Here is a 16,983-nt window from a genome sequence, read left to right as displayed (position 1 = left end):
GATGAGAACCTGATGGTGTTTAACACCGAAAAATGCAAGGTTATCCACCTTGGGAAAAAAAACTCTGCAGCATCCTTTATAGGCTTGGCAGTGCTACGCTGGCTAGCACTATGGAAGAAAGAGACTTGGGGGTCATCATTGACCACAAGATGAACATGAGCCTGCAATGCGATGCTGTGGCTAGTAAAGCGACCAAAACGCTGGCTTGCATCCATAGGTTCTTCTCAAGCAAATCCCAGGATGTCCTTCTCCCTTGTACTCAGCCTTGGTGAGGCCGCAGCTGGAGTATTGCATCCAGTTTTGGGCTCCACAATTCAAAAAAGATGTGGAGAAGCTTGAGAGAGTCCAGAGGAGAGCCATGCACATGATCAGAGGTCAGGAAAGCAGACCTTACGATGACAGGCTGAGAGCCATGGGGTCTTTAGCCTGGAAAAGTGCAGGCTCAGGGGTGATCTGGTGGCCACCTATAAGTTTATCAGGGGTGACCACCAGGATCTGGGGGAACGTTTGTTCACCGGAGCGCCTCACGGGATGATGAGGTCGAACGGTTATAAACTACTGCAAGACCGTTTCAGGCTGGACATAAGGAAGAATTTCTTTCCTGTCCGAGCCCCCATGGTCTGGAACAGCCTGCCATCGGAGGTGGTTCAAGCACATACATTGAACACCTTCAGGAGCAAATTGGATGCTTATCTTGCTGGGATCCTATGACCCCAGCTGACTTCCTGCCCTTTGGGTGGGGGCCTGGACTCGATCTTCCGAGGTCCCTTCCAGCCCTAATGTATATGAAATCTATGATATCAATATCTGAGCAGCTCTTCCCCACCCTGTCCTGCTCCCTCTTCTGAGTTTCTCTTTCCCCGCAAGCCCACTTCCAAAACACCCAAAACTGTTTCTGAAATGTTTCGGAAATGTTTTGGAGCCTTGCATTTTGTTTCGGATTTCATGTTTCAGGTGCCAAAACAGGTCGCAACACCTCCGAAGTGAAACGGCTGCCGAAATTTTGCACAGCTCTAATAAACAGTGCAGATTTGTATCTAGCCTTTATTAATATTGTCCCTTCCTCCTATTGTACAAGGATAATAGCAGCTGTCAGCAAGGGTCAAGAATTTCTCTCTAATGCTTGGTATCAAAACTAGATATTTCAAACTATACCAACTCCAAAATTTCAAAAACTTAAAATAATTTGAATACTGAGTTAAATTTACACCCTCCCCCCCAACTCTTGGGAGGCACTGAGTGTAACAATATTTTTATAGGCAAAAAAAAAAAGAATCTAGAAAATTAGTCTTGTAGCTTTTTATATCTAGTCCCTGGTTGGAATGCTTTGATTTAGGCTGCATGCACATATTCAAATGACCTGGGAGAATGCTCCTGGGTTTGTTCTTCTGGGCAAAAACTTGCTCAAAGATGCCTGAGTAGATATTAGAATGCCAAGTCCCTGAAGAGCAGAGAGCTTGCAGTGCTGATGCTGGAAAGCCAGGGTCCCCATGCACACATCTCTGCATGCTCTACTGGCTCCCTCAGTTTGCCTGGCAAGAGTTGGCAGTAGTACACAAGGCAGCCCTGATTGGCTGACTCAGACTGCTCAGAGTTAGTCTGTATGTCCCTGTAGCACAGTGTAGGACTGTGAAAGGTGCATGTTCTGCTCCCTGCTCAGCTGGAGTAGTAGAGCCCAGCCCAAGCAACACATTATCTCCATGAGTGCTTTTTGATGATCATTTATTTGATTTCCTTAACCTAGTCCTGGATTCGCATAACTGTCAGACAATATAGGAAGCATGTCACTGGCTCAAAACAAACCCATGTAAATATCTGCCACCCTCATCCAGATGGAAATAAGTTTTTTACCTGTGCTTTAGTATTGCCAGTTTATCCGTTATAGTTAAGTAACACTAGATGATTCTAAGTAACTATTTTCGGTAGAAATTGATGCTGTTAGTTCACAAAATATGGCAGCTGTATTTAAGAGACAATGTCTGTCTTGGCATGATATAGTAATATTAATGACAAACTCTTCTTGGAAGGATAGTCATTGTTTTCCAAACTTCTCCATCCCCGTAAAAAGCTACCACATCACTATGACAATAGATTTTAAACAATTGTGCTCCGGGAGTCTGAACTGTATCACCAGTTCTTAAGCCAAGTTGTTTCCCAGTTTTATTCAAAACTGTGGACTTGGTTTTATCCTCTCACTTATTATCCTCAGGAGTATACAGGCTGCCAAGGGGTCATATGTCCCTTGTTCTTAGTATTACCTTTGTCCTACCTGGAAGTGTCAAGAATGACTTCAACTCTTATCTTTCTACTGCCATCATTCTAGCAAGACCTGCTGCGCTCTGCTAATGAAGACCTTATGACTCGTATCGAAACTTTACAATCTAATGCCAAGCTTTTAGAAGCACAGATACTGGAAATGCAGAAAGCAAAAGTAAAAGTTGACAAAGAACTGGAAGCTGAAAAACTTCTAAAAGAGCAAAAGATAAAGGTAAAGGATGTGTTCTGGGACCATAAAAATTGGAACATGGAATATTTCCTGAATGAATTTAAAGAAAGGTTTTGTGAAAGGTTGCAGTGTTGTTTTTAAAATAATCCAGCTGGTTTGATTTTTGTTCTTTATAGATCAGATCAGATTAGGGTCAAAAATCCTATTTTGCCTGACTGTCCTTCTGAAGGGCTATTCTTGCTCTTGAAAAAGCTTCAACAAGGCCATCAGTTAGAGCAGAGCAGAACTTTATGGTTGTATGTTAAGTTTAATGCCTCTATACATTTTATAATCTTTATGAGTTTTATGTTGTTAGGATGGGTGTCTTTGAAATAACTCTCATCCTTGTAATATGCTGATACAGATTTTGTGTTACACACCACAAAATATAACTGTTTTTGAACTCTATATGTAATGGAGCATTTACACTAATTTTCAGGACCACAGCTGTTCTCTAAGAGAACTGGAAGAAATTCAGATGCAGCTTCAGAAGGAAAAGAAACATCTTCAGAAAACTATGCAGGAGCTAGAGCTGGCAAGGAAGGTAGGGTAACACTGCATTACGATATGTGTTTAGAGCTCCAGTTGTGATGCATGCCGAATGATAGGCCATCCCCACACTGAAGAGCTTAAAAACCATTTGAGGCAAAGGATGAGAGAGTGGAAATTTTTACCCCTTTGTAAAGATGGGGAAATACACAAATTATTACTAACCCCTTTCAATTCCGAATACTGTGAACAAAAATGGGAATTCCAAGTCTTCTGAATCCCAGTCTCATGCCTTAATGGCAAGTCTACCCTTGCTTTTTTTGATGGCCAGTCTTTTCAAAGTGATGCTCAGAAAAATTATTAAAACTCACCATAAGTTGTTTCCATTTTTTACTTTTGGCTAAGAGGTTATTGCTGGTATCTGAGGCCCCAGAGAGGCACTGCATTTCTGGCACTACAGATGCCCTTGTAGCACTACAAAAATCAAGGGGACAGATGTGCGCGTCCACTGTAGTGCTATAAAAATGGTGCCAGCACTACAGAAATGTTCCTATCTGAAAAAGAAACTTCTCTGTAGCACTGTTTTGTAGCACCACATGTGCATCTCTCTTAGTGCCCCAACATCCCACAGTGTTCTGCTCACCAGCTGCCCCCAGGGCAGCAGCTGGCTCCCTGACAGCCTGCTAGGAGTAGAGCTGGAGCCTTACTCACTGTCACAGCCCATTGCTGACCCAGGGAGGCAGCATTTCTGCCTGGGAACTAGTGTTGCTCCCCAGTGGTAGAGGGAGTTGTGGCTGCTGTAAGGATATGGCATGCCCCAGCAATGTCAGAGAAACTTGCTGCTGCTGCCCCAAAGACAGCTAGTGCCCCAGCAGCAGCTTTGTGGAGTGCCTTTGTGGCAATTTGTAATGTTCCAACTAGGAGGGTTGAATGTGTACGTTCCCCATCTCCTTCCCCATAGCACTTTATTTTCATAGCACTACAAAATGTTGTTGCACTTAGTGTACTACAATGAGTGTCTGTCCATGGCATCAAAATCTTGATTTGTGAGTACAGGTTCTAGCTGAAGGTGGCAGTAGATAAATATTAATGAACAGCGATTTCATTATTGCAGCATCCAGCAGTAAATGTGTTTGTGTGCATCTTTAAACTGGCTGAATAATCTTAAACTGTAGTTTTCTAAGCAATTCCTTAAACCTAAAACCTACAGGATGCACAGAAGAGCACACTGATGGACATGGAAATAGCTGATTATGAGCGATTTGTGAAAGAACTTAATCAAAAGATTACAGATAAAAATAGCAGAATTGAAGACCTTGAGCAAGAGATCAAAATTCAGAAGCAGAAGCAAGAAACCCTGCAGGAAGAAATAAGTGAGTAAAATTGTAATGCTTGATATTCATGTATACAGCCAGACATCTCGGATGTAAGACAGGAGAGCAAACAGCTTTTAAAACATCTTTTCTGTACTTCTTGACGTTCTCAGTAGCATCCACAGTAGGCGAGAGAGAGGCTGCCAAAAAATAGTGGGAAGATAACTTGTCAACATTCCGTTCTTATATTAAATTAGGTAGTCATGTTCATTTTCCACTTAGTGTAGTGCTTAGCAAACAATGGGGAATACCTTAGTGAGCAAACTGCACTTCTTACATAACTAACTTAAGCCTACTGCTGCTGGGTAATATTTCTGTACTCTCTTTATGAAGCTATGAGATTCAGAAGACTGCTGGTAAAATCGCATCACATGCAAGAATTAACAAATAACGATGTGTTTAAAATTTTGCCATACATTTACGTTTAGCTCATTTATCTGCAGCGATTGACCTTATGTTGACCTGCTTGTTTGCAACTCTTTTGCAAAGCTTTGATGATGTATTTTTCCCATTTTATAATAAAAGTGGCCTGTGGAATCTTTGATCCCTTCTCCTCACCTCTTTTTCTTTGCTTTAGAGTCCCTTCAGTCATCTGTGCATCAGTATGAGGAAAGGAACACCAAGATAAAACAACTGCTGGTGAAAACCAAAAAAGAACTAACAGATTCAAAACTAACTGTAAGTCATGATTTTGCTGCATATGCCACCATATTTAAATCAAATGTTTATAATCTAGTTACAAGTCTAGTTTCTCAAATTAACAAAAGATAATGTTTTTAAATTAACCTAGATATTGTTATCTTGCAGGAAAATGAACATCTGATGCTTCAAGCATCATTAAAAGGAGAGCTAGAAGCAAGTCAGCAGCAAGTGGAAGCCTATAAGGCAAGAAACTTTTTATTATTACAAGCTTTCTTACATGAGTTATGCAGCATCAGCTCTGCTATATAGCAAGAAAGACTGTGGGCTACAGAAAAGTAAACATGCTGGTACAGAGGAAAGATACCATATTTACTTGAATGTAAGATGAGGTTCCCCACCCCCCAAGTCAGCATGGGGAAAAAGGCTCCTCATCTTATTATTACATATGAAGCAGAGTGGGGAGCTCTGACTCTGGCCTTGAGGTCTGTCCCCCCCACCCACCACTTCCCCTCTGTAGCTTTGTTCCCCCCACACACACCCTTCCTTCCCCCTTATTGTCAGGCACAGCTCAGCTCAGGTTGGAGTCTCTTCTGGGCACCAAGCACATGGAAACTCCTTTTCTATTTAGCCGGTCAGCAGCACAAACACTGCTGCGTTGTCTGCCTGGCCTATCAGCAATGTCGACGCTGCTGCATGGCCAGGCAAGGGCTGAGCTTCCATAGTTGGAGTAACATTTGACAGTAAAGGAGGGGGACAGAGTCAGAGATTTGGGGAGTTATTGGGGAAGGGGCAAAGACTGGGGGGAAGTTTGGAGGGAAGAGGCAGAGATTGAGGAGCAGGGGAGAAAGAGGCTGGGAAAGATTTTGGGAGAGAGGGGCAGAGCCTATTGGGAGTTCAGGTGGGGAGTATAGGTGGAGGGGGGGATTCAATACAATACTCCAATGCTTATCTGGAAAATTATAACAGATTTATAAATTTTCCATGTATAGAATCTAATTATTGGGGGAGTTGTCTTGTATTCAGGGTCATCTTATATTCAAGTAAATACAGTAATTGATTTTTTGTTGTTCTTGGGGGTTTTTAGTTCTCACCATCTGCTTCACTTTCTCAAATACTTTATTTAATGTAATACACTAATATTTCTATGTTTAGAGAAACTTTTAGTTGATGGTCTTTAAATACCAATGTTTCTGTAGTCGGCATTTGTTTTGTTACTGTGGTTCCAAAATACATGTATTGGCTGTTGAATGGATATCATTTCATCTCTGTGTTGTTGCCTGTTCTTTGTGACTGGTGCACAAACAGAATATCTATTGTTGTTATCTGCTAAGATACTTGTTAATTCAATGGCAGAGGTAAGCATCTGAAGGGTTGTTTTTTTTTTTATAGCTGTTTTCCAAGTGTGGATACTGACATACAGAAAAATAAAATTAAATATTTGCAAAGTTTGTTTGTTTTGGGTACCGTAATGATTAAGCACCCATTTTTAGATTCCTGTGGATTGAGTACTTTTGGTAGATTTATTGATAAACTCATCTGATGAGATTTTTCCTCAAATTTCTCCTCTTCTGTTTTGAAATTGTTTTGAATTTATTCCTTAAACTCTGGTTGAATAGCTTTTTACTCCAATTTTTTATCCCTCCAGCTGGAACCCAAATTGCTCTCAGTTCAGTTGCCTGTTTTTCATCCCTCGGACACAAAAAAACCCAGGGTCTTTATGATTTGGCTTTCATCTGTCACAGTTTACTCAAAAAGTAGGACCGCTGCCATTCAACTTTAAAATACCCCTCTTTTCAGTGGGATTTACCTGGAGAGGTAAAAGGAGAATAAATTTTATTCTGGAACTTACTCTCCTTTTTCGTAACATAATTTCTCACTGTCATTATGGAGAAACTACGTAGCATATTACTAGAGACGTCAAATTATTCTTTTAGTTACCAGTTGATTTATTAGGTAGCCAATCCTGATTAAGTAATAAATGTCATAGTTCTAATTGGTAAACTCTGTCCTAGGCCTCAGTCACTCAGTTTTCAAAGCTGTCCTGAAGTCTTCCCTTCCTTTGAGCAGCCCCAGCATCTCAATGTTACCTTTGCTTGTTCAACCAAGGGAATACCTTTTGTTACAGATTTACGAATATCTCAGTGTTTCCTCTTTTCTTTGAAGTTCTAGGTTTTGCTTCATAACTATTTGAGCAAGATTATTTTTCACTTTCAGCAACCTGCAGTACAATTGATATTGTTCTCATGGAGCTGTCCAATAGAACTGTGGTCAGTGTCCCTGCTAGGAACTGTGCAGATCTTTAGAGAAAGTTTTAAGTGTAAATTGCAGATCAGTGCCTAGCATTTATCTCTGACCAGCCATTTCTCCAGCTGAAGATAATTCTTCATTTCTGTGGGAGCACCTGCATTGTGATAGTGGCGTGTCCTAAGTAGGCTGTTTCAGTACACCATTCCAGTTTGTTCCTCCAAATAGGTTGCCAGTCTGGAAGTATGCTGGTGAGGTGGCTCCCGGGGGGGCATTCATACTGACCATTCTCCAGCGCATCAGAATTTCAGGTCTTGATTGCAGTTGGAGAGAGACTGTCCCAAAGTGACCTTACCAACTTACCTCCAAGTTGAGATCCTGCCTTTAGGAGCAGAAGAGTGTTGAATGCCCATGACTGAACTGGCCATATGCACCAATGCAACAATAACAATACAGCCTTTTAAAGACATTTTGACTGTGGTTTCTAGACCCATACGTTATAGTGTTTTAATATCTAGAGATATGGCATATAGTTAAACAGTTCTAGATAGTCCTATTGGTTTACATCAAGCAGAGAAACAGAACCTAATAATCATCAGAAGCTCTCAACCCAGGAAGATGTGGATTGGTTCAGAGAGCCTTTACAAAGAAATAAAGGGTATGTCATCATCTCTGGAGTGGGTTGCTCTGAAGTAATTACCTCAGTAACTTTTAAATGAGGTATGACAGGGTACAGAGATTCCATCCTTGGTCTGGCTATGTGAACTGATAGTTTTCCCCTGCCCCTTCTTTCCCTCCCCTATCCCTAAGGGTAGGGATAAGATGGAGTGTGCTGTACCTGTCATGAGCTGGTAGGTTGAGTTAGCCCTTTATCCTAAGAGAGAACACTGCTGTTTTCATAGAGTCTCAGGAAAGGGCAGAGACAACAGAAATTAAGGGGTAGTTTTCTACTCTGTATTGTAGCAGGAAAAGTCAGCTGCTGGAAGACAGACAAGCTATGAGCTGATCCTGCATGGATTAAAGATGGGGCTCAACTTGGGAAAAGGCTGCAGGATTTTTGGAGCCTACAGAAACAGTATGAGAGCTATTGAGGAAGCAACAGGTAAACCCCTGCCACAAAACAGGGAGTTTCTGAGGCTTAGAGAATGCCAGAAAAGCCACTGAAATCGTAATAGAGTTGGAGTTTTGTTGTAGCCATGGTGGTTGAGGAAATATATGAGAAAGAAGGGGTTTTGATATCATTTGTTGAGAGACAGGAACCAGCTGTATAGTTGGGAGAGACGTTACACAAGCGTTTGGGCACACAGTGTCCTTCTTCAGATTACTTTTCAGTTGAGATGTGAAGAAGAGCTGTTTATGCCTAAAAGCTTTTAAAATATCTTTCCCAGTCATACAGTTGGTTCAATACAAATATCACCAAAAAACCCACCTTGTATCTCACATTTGAAACAATGACAGATGAGACTTGTAGGTGCTGTGGTATGGCCAGAGTGCTAAATCTCTTCCAGTATCACCCACCTGATGGAAAGATGTAGTGAAAGAGAAGATGCAATAAAGTAAAATCCTGTAGTGTCCAGCTCTTATCTAGCTTTCTAACTTTTTTTGTCTTCTCGTTGCAAAGAGGGTTAGGAAATCTGAAACCCAGGAAAAATATGCAATTTTAAAATCTACTTTTGGTACTAATTAGACTTGATTTTTAACAAAAAAGACACACTGTCAGCAGATGCCAATGTTCATTTTCATCAGTACAAATCTGAATTACCATTTTTCTGCCAGATGATAAATTTGTGGTTACAGAAAATACAGATTTCGCTTAATGATGAGTTTGGAAGGAATGTTATTCATTCTAATTTTTCTTGTACGCATATATTTTCCCCGTGTTTTAATGAACATTAAAATTAATGCTAAATGTTTTACTGCTCACATGTGCTCCAGTACGTATGCTTAGTGTGTTTCACCATGCTGTTCTAAAATCAGATTTTATGTACATTTTAGTTCTAGTTTTAATGATAGTTGTTTATTTTTAGATTCAGGTGGCTGAACTTGCATCAGAAAAACACAAGGTCCAGGAACATCTGCGGACGTCCGTAGAGCAACATCAACGAATGCTGAGCACTTATCAGCAGAAAATTACTACCTTACAAGAAGAATGCAGTACAGCAAAGGTATTTTTTCACAACAAAAATAATAAGTCAGATGAGTTAGGAGAGAAATTTACTTACCTTGCAGCTCTGTCCCTCAATATTTTATCATTGAGCAGGATTCTAACTCCTGGGTCTTGGCGCTTTGGCAGATGACTGGCAGGAATTCCCCTTTCTTGTAATGTGATTACCCTGGTCCTTCCGAAAAGATCAGAGTGCAAACCAGGCTTGGTTCTGGTTGTCAGCACCACAATCTATGGAATATAAATGTTGCTGTCCGAACACTCCAGTTGGTGCCTTTCACTGCGCTGGAGGTGAAGCTCCCTGAAAGAAAAGTCACTTCAAGTTGATCAACTAGCATGCTCTTGAAGGAGAACGAAAGACAGGAAAATAGCCTCTCAAGCCACGACATCCAACATCTGAAACAGGCAAGGAGGGTGTGAGTGAGTGTCCTACAAGGTGATATCTTCAAGAAAAGCAAATTTTACAAATTGAATATGCTGCATTTTTCTGAAGGTATCATTTGTGCAGGATTTTCTGGATACCAAACAAAAACTAGCAAGACAGGTGCTAACTTTGTGAAAAAACTGTGTGAAGAGGTACATGTTAATAGCACATAGCAGGGGTAGGCAACCCTCTGGCATGTGTGCCAGAGCGTGGCACATGAAGGCATTTTGCTTGCCATGTATGCCTCTGAGCACTCAGCAGGGGAGCTGCAGGGGCTGATCCTTGTTGTGGCAGTGCAGCCTCAGTTCCTTTCCTGCTGTCTGCTCCGAGTTGCTCCTGTACCTGCCACCAGCAGCTAGCCAGGCAGGGGCTCCAGGGACCCTGGTGCAGCTGCTTGCAGCCTACTCACTGCCTGCTGCAAGCAGCTTGGCCTCCGTGGAGGGCAGCAGGAGCCTGTCCAGAGCCTGGGCCAGCTGTAGCAGGCAGCTGGGAGGCTGCAAGCAGCTGCCAAAGGCTTGTTGCTGGTGGCAGATGCTCACATCCTCAGAGTGGATAGCAGGGAAAGGGCCGGGGCTGCACTGCCACAACAAGGATCAAGCCCCTTGCGGCTCCCCTGCTGTCCGCCCCTTGTATGCCAACATCTTACAAGTCACGGTTGCGAGTGTTTTTGGCACTCTGCCCAAAATGGTTGCCATCCTTTCATGTGTAGCGTAAAAGCAAAGAGGCATTTGATTCTTTTTGCAGTATAAAATTAGTCAGATGAAAGTAAAAAGGACTTTCTTGAAAGAAACGGCTACAGCAGGATTACAGAGAATTATCTTCTCTCCCTTGGTAATCAGTTCTGGAGTAGTACGCTCCAAAACTGTATTTCTTGCATTTTAGGAAACTAAACCAAGCAATAATACTGTGTAGATTTATGGCAGGCAGTTCAAGTAGAATCTTTTGAAATAGAAACATCTATTCCAGATGTGATAGTAGCCTTGCTTCTAATCAAAAGATTGTTGACATAGCCTTCTCGTTTCAGGCTAATGACATGGAATGCAATAAGATACACATTTAGACACCATCCTCGTCAATATTCTGCCAACTGTTTTTAAAAAAAAAAAAAGTAATTGAGTGGTGCTTGCAAAGATATTATTCAGTTTCAGGTGGAATCCTCAAAGTTATTTGATAATGATAGGCCTGTTAAGGTGGAACACTGACATCACTTTGGAGAAGCATCTTGGTGGCTTCCTAAGTTTTACCTTATCTTTACTAAATAAATAATTTTTAAGTGTTATTCACTGGGACTGAAGCTTAGTCACCCAGCAAAATTTAATCATTACCATCTGGAAAATGACCTTCAGCCTGAAAAATGTAAGTTCACAAGAATGGCATGATGAAGTCTTTTTTTGAAGTATCCTTGTCAGGTCAACATTAACATTCCATTGTACAAGTGACTTATTAATTGGAGGTTTCAGAAATGTCCGAATGCATGAAACTGACAGGGAGCTGGATATATGCCATTCTATCTTTGATTAGTTTGTGATGGTTTAAAAAAGATGCCAGATATTCCTGAAAGTGAGTGAGTTTTTTACTTTCACCTGCCTAGGTCTAGTAAAGCAATTTCTGTGTAGAAGGAGTAATGGAATTCATATGGACCTTATTACATCAGGTTTAAAGCTGTAGATCCTGCTGGTAGATGACTGATTCATTAGCAGCTTGAATGAACTTTCCCAACAGCTAGACAGGTCATCAGGGAGAAGTCTCATGAAGCCAGTCCTACAGGAGTGTAACTGGTTTGCCTCTAGAAGGATTTGGAATTTTGTATGTGCCACATTTCTTTGGTGTGAGAGTCTAAGGATGTTACCCTTCCACATCTCTACATGTTATGGGTAATTGCATCATGGCACTGCAGTAAGCCATCCTGGATAAAAAGCTACACTAACATGGTTCACTGCTGTGTGGCTTTGTTGGATGCCATATGTGCAAAAAATGGACATTGAGGAATGGCCAACGGAAAAGGAAAGCCAATATGAAAGATAAGCCACTAAGAAATTTGCTGCAGAAACAGCAGAGAAAATAAAGATGCATCAAGTGTCCCTCAGACAGTCTTTTAAATACTGTGAGGCTGAAGTACTCTTAACTCATGTTATCCACTGGAGGGAAACATAAAGAATTGGTAAAAGATATTGGTATATTCCAGGAGCCAGAAATCCTGGAGGAATGTCTGATGATGTACAGTCTGGTGCAAGTTGGTCCAGCCCCAGAGACTCATGAAGCTAGTAGAATTCTGGAACTCTGGAGGGACATTCCCACTGACTTTGGCACCTAATCTGTGGAGGGCTTGGTTGATTTATGGAATAGCACACCTGACGTCTGCCAAAGACACAGTGGCACACAGGCATCTACTCCTCCTGTGGCACTGGTGGCATAGTTCTCCCCAGTATCTAGGGGAGTTGATGCAGCTGAAGTGGTAGGACACAACTGGGTCTCATCCCATGCTGAATCCAACTAATTGTGGCATAGATCCTTCTTGAAGGACATGGCATGGCAGTTCTGGAAAAAAAAGTCTTTTAATCTCTACTGCCATTGCATCTGCAAAGTTCCCTCCGGTAGAACTGGTCTTGGTGGTGAATGGTATAGTTAATGCAGGTGTTCACCACCTGCAAATAGTCTTTTATAGTCTGCTGAGACAAGTTTGCCATCTACTTTGCAGACAAAATCTCCCTTATTCAGTACAGCTTGGGCACCACTACTTTTTCCTGCAGAGTCAGAATTCAGGGTTGGGATCTGTCTTGTCCAGTTTATATGGATTGGTTCCAACTGGTGTCACCATCTGATGCAAAGTATGTGCTCAGGGGATGCAGGTGACCAGCGGTGAACTGGACCCATGTCTGTGCTGGCTTGCACAAGTCTGTTGAGGGAACTGGGGCTGCTGCTAGAAGGGCCTGTGAGTGCTTCCTTTCTTCAGGAGGTCAGGTTACCAGATATTCTTAAGTCTGCAGTTGTCTGGCCCTAACCCTAGAAATTGTTGCTTGATACCTTCACCCTGTCTCCAATCTATCCTTTTTTGAGGAAGGTCATTGAACCTTCAGGAAGGTCCAGCAGCTTCAGACACATCTGGATGTTATTCCTAGACCCCTCAGTCTGGCTTTCACCCCAAATATAGCAGAGACTGCGCCTGTGGCATTGGTTGATGCACTTCACTTAGATATTGATGGGAAATTGTACCCTGCTGCTCTTGCTAGATCTTTCAGTGGCTTTTGGTACAGTTGTCTGTGAGGTGATGATGATGGTTCCATGACCTAGTGAGCATTTATGGTACCCTGTTAATCGGTTCTGCTCTTTCCTAGCAGGAAAGTCTTAGAGGGTGGTTATAGGTGAGAGCTTGTTGTTCCCTAGGATTCCATCCTACTGGTCAACATCTATATGAAGCTGCTGAGTAAAATTATGCAGAGATATGGAGCAAGGTGCCATCAGTATGCTGATGACACACAGCTCTATCTTTCTCTTTTGACCTGGACTCCGCAGTCTGTGTCCTTTTCCAGTGTCTGACTACATTTGGAGATTGGATGCAGGTGAACCAATTGAAGCTGAATCCAGAGGTGATTTTATGGTGGGCAGTCTACATGGCTGGGGGAGTGGCAGGTGGAATTGCTACGTTCTCTTAGTTGAGGCTTTCTTAACCAAAATTTTATTAAATTTAGCTTCCCCTTGTCCTTCAGTTTCTCAGCCTTGGGGTGGAATGAGATCCTGTGCTGTACCTGGATCATCAAGTGGTAGCAGCAGCCAGGAGTGCCTTTCACCAGCTTCATCTGGAGAGAAGGCTACAACCCTTTCTTTCTAATTTGGCCACAGTCACCCGTGCCTTCATAATCTTGAAGCTAGACTACTACAGTGTAGGGCTGCAGTTGATGACTGGAAGCTGCAGCTGGTACAGAACGCAGCAGCTCACCATTTGACTGGGGTTGAACATAACTGGTGCTTCAGTGGCTTGCCAGGCAAAATTCAAGGTGATGATTTGACTTACAAGGCCTTAAGTAGTCTGAAGACTACATGCCTAAAGGGGAACACCTTGTCTTTTATGCCCTTTGTGATCCCTGAGGTTAGCCAAGAGCCACGTCCTGTGCAGAGCATGAATCCATCAAGTTTGCTTAGCAGAAACATGTGGGAGGTCATCTGTGTAGTCCCTCATTTCTGGAACTTCTTCCCCCTTGAGGCTCATCAGAGCCTGAGTTTGGACATCTTTTAGAAATGGTGCAAGACCTTCCTGTTTGATGAGGGATTTAGTAGACGAAGCAAAACTGGGGTATTGTGTTTGGTGTGGGTGCTCTGAAGGTTACCTTAATAATCTACTGGCTACAGAACAAAATAAATTATTTTGTTTCTCCCATTTTTGTCTCTTGTTCACTTATAAAGTAAATTATTTTGCTCTCATCTGTAAGCTGCCCTGAGCCTTTGTCAGGAAAGGCAGCCTACAAGTGTAATATGTAATAAATAATCAAATAAATACTTCTTCCACAAAAGCTTCACCACCAGCTGCAGTTAAGGAGAGACTGACTGGAATGCTCAAAGCATTTGTACTCGGCAGAGGATGGTGTGTCACATGCACTAAAGGGACCTGTGCTGCCATCAAGAGATTTAAAAATATTAGATTAAATTTCCATAGTTGCAGGCTTCTGCTAGGACCTGTGAATGAAAATCTTACTCACGTGGTATCTTAAGAGAAAGAACATGTACAACACTAAGCACTGGATAAGCGGTGCTTGTCAGATTAGTGATTTTTTTTTTTCCTGCTGCATGATGCATGAAGATGAAGCTACCTTGTTAAATTTTATCAACAAAAATTGAATGCCTTTGTTAAGTGACTGTAATAGAAAAATGACAAAACAAAGTGTACCTTTACAAAGACAAAAATATGTATTTTTCTCTTTTATTAAAAACAAAACATTGGCATAATTGAAGATAAAAGTCTGCTATACTGAAAGAATGACTAACTTGAAAGCTATGTGTTAAGAATGAAAAAAAAAAAGTCTGTGTTACATCCATATTTGCCTGCTTTGAGCTTGCTATTTTTAATAATTCAGATTTTTAAAGGACTTTGATTATAACTGTTTGTAGTACTTGGCCTCTTGAAGGCTCATATCAAATGTAGGATCTGTTCTTATTAGTTTAATTAGCTGTAATTGTAGGAATCTGACAGAATTGTGCATTTGTAAGCTATCTGACAAACTGTTGTGACTAACCTTAATACCTTCTTTGTACCAAAAGGTTTTTGCCTACCAGTTATAAAATATTACATTCTAAGTGAACCAGCTCTCACATGATGTATTAGTCATTTTAATTCCCTATCCAGCAAAACAAAAAAGAAATGCAATGAGTACTTTACTATTTTTTGATCTATAATGTAAGATGCATATAAATCCAAAAGCCAGAGATACTTGGTTTTAGAACAGTAAGTGGATATTAGTCAATTCCATAATTATGTAGGGTTTACTTTTTTACATTATAGGCAGAACTTGCTGCTGTTACTTCTGAATTTGAAAGTTACAAAGTCCGTGTTCATAACGTTTTAAAGCAACAAAAGAATAAATCTGCTTCTCAAACTGAAACTGAGGGAGCCAAGCAAGAAAGGTAAATATTTATATTTATTAATTCTCCCTAATCAAAAATTAGTCAAATCAAACAAGTGGCACTTCTAGTATATTACACTTCTGTCTTATGCTTGCTTATATAAAAGGGTAGGGGTTTGGAAGTCTTCTCTAGTCTACTGCATTTTTTAGTAGAAATATTTATCTTTGTAAGGATTCTTGTTTAGCTTTTTTGAGAACCATCTTACTTTGGCCTTAGAATGTTTTAATTAAGGGTTAACAGTTTACCCAGACAAAACCAAAAGGATGCAGTTAACTTCTGTATCCCATTTCAGTCCAAATATTTTTACTGCTTTGAGTGTTAAAAGTAAGATCTAAGAGCACGCTTTGAAGACAGGAATCTTTATGCTTAAGTTGCATCCATCATATGAAGAACTCCAAGTTGCTACAGTAATATAAATGATGATATAATGTTGGCAAGGTTATTTTGTTTGTATAGGGTCTTTCATATGACGAAAAATCATTAGAAAGGAAGGCAGAATGGAAATAACAGCGTGATTGTCAGGAAAATTCAAGGGCTGGTCTAAAATCTGAATCCAAATCTCTTTGTGTTTCATGTTGCTCCTTTTGGAAAGCTAGAGTTAGGGCTCGTAGCGAAGACACTCAGCAGAACAGCACGCATGTGTGTGTTGGGGGTGGAGGGTATACAACTTTTAAGGCTTGTTTTTCTGAGTTTTAAGACCCCAACCATATGTGCAGATAGAGGTGCAGTGGGATCTGAAGCATGATCCATGCAGTCATACTTCCTGCCATGCCACAAATGGATGTGCGTGTTGTTTGACTAAGGTTACAGTATTCTAACTGAGGTCTTTTAGCATGTCTTTCCTGTCGTTTAGGCTAGGGACAGAAGTTATACACAAACCCATTTAAGTGATCGCTCAGAAATTGGTTCAAATCTGTAACACAGCAGAAGTTCAGTGCACTTAAACCACTTTCAAAATGGCTGAAACTGGTTTAAAATAAACCTGGTTAGATGTAGTATCACACCAGACTGATTTAGGACAAACTGGTTTATGGAACCCCTTCCCAGTTCCAGTTAACTCACAGTCTTCCAGCATCCCAGGATGCTTTACAGCCCTCAGCTGTACTGTCTGCTCTAGTGGCGCGGGGTTCGCTCTACCCCTCTACTCCCAGAGCACTATCACTGTTCCAGGCCGAGCCACACCTGGGTCAGGTAAGCATGCTGGGGTTGGGAGGATTCAAACCCCTCCCCCACCCACATGGGGCCCCAGCCAGGGTTTAAACCACCTCCCCCATCATACTCAGCAGGCCAGATGGGGCCTGGTCATGCCTCCCTCCAGAGCTGACCCGACCAGGGTGTGGGGACTGGGGCAAGTCAGCCCATGTGGGGCCCTGCCCCTGCTCCAATCTGGGCTCTGGACCTGGAGAAGCTGCTGCCACCTATGGTGGGGTGGGTAGTGAGCAGCTGGATGTGGAGCCATTGCTCTGTACTGCCGCTGCTCCGCCCCTGCCCCGGTCTGCAGGGTCCCCCAAAGTGTGGGGCCCAGGGTGATTGCCCTGATTTGCAC

The 16,983-nt window shown here is 41.8% G+C and overlaps 1 protein-coding gene and 1 long non-coding RNA gene across 2 annotated transcripts in view; both read left to right on the top strand.

The window, feature by feature from the left end:
- GCC2 (GRIP and coiled-coil domain containing 2) overlaps positions 1-16,983 on the top strand; it is a 65,756-nt gene that overhangs the window by 24,143 nt on the left and 24,630 nt on the right. The window contains exons 11-17 of the mRNA XM_019524410.1: positions 2,324-2,488; positions 2,925-3,029; positions 4,185-4,347; positions 4,925-5,025; positions 5,155-5,232; positions 9,261-9,398; positions 15,316-15,437. Coding sequence (XP_019379955.1) covers positions 2,324-2,488; positions 2,925-3,029; positions 4,185-4,347; positions 4,925-5,025; positions 5,155-5,232; positions 9,261-9,398; positions 15,316-15,437 — 872 coding nt within the window. The remainder of the gene's footprint in view (positions 1-2,323; positions 2,489-2,924; positions 3,030-4,184; positions 4,348-4,924; positions 5,026-5,154; positions 5,233-9,260; positions 9,399-15,315; positions 15,438-16,983) is intronic.
- On the top strand, positions 10,377-14,170 carry LOC109302696. Its single transcript, XR_002098897.1, has 2 exons — positions 10,377-13,408; positions 13,529-14,170. It is a non-coding gene; the product is annotated as an uncharacterized LOC109302696 (long non-coding RNA).

This window comes from Gavialis gangeticus, unplaced genomic scaffold (genome assembly GCF_001723915.1).
Source record: "Gavialis gangeticus isolate Ggan-Ray unplaced genomic scaffold, GavGan_comp1, whole genome shotgun sequence".
Classification (NCBI taxonomy): Eukaryota; Metazoa; Chordata; order Crocodylia; family Gavialidae; genus Gavialis; species Gavialis gangeticus.
This window is presented reverse-complemented; position numbering and strand designations above follow the sequence as displayed.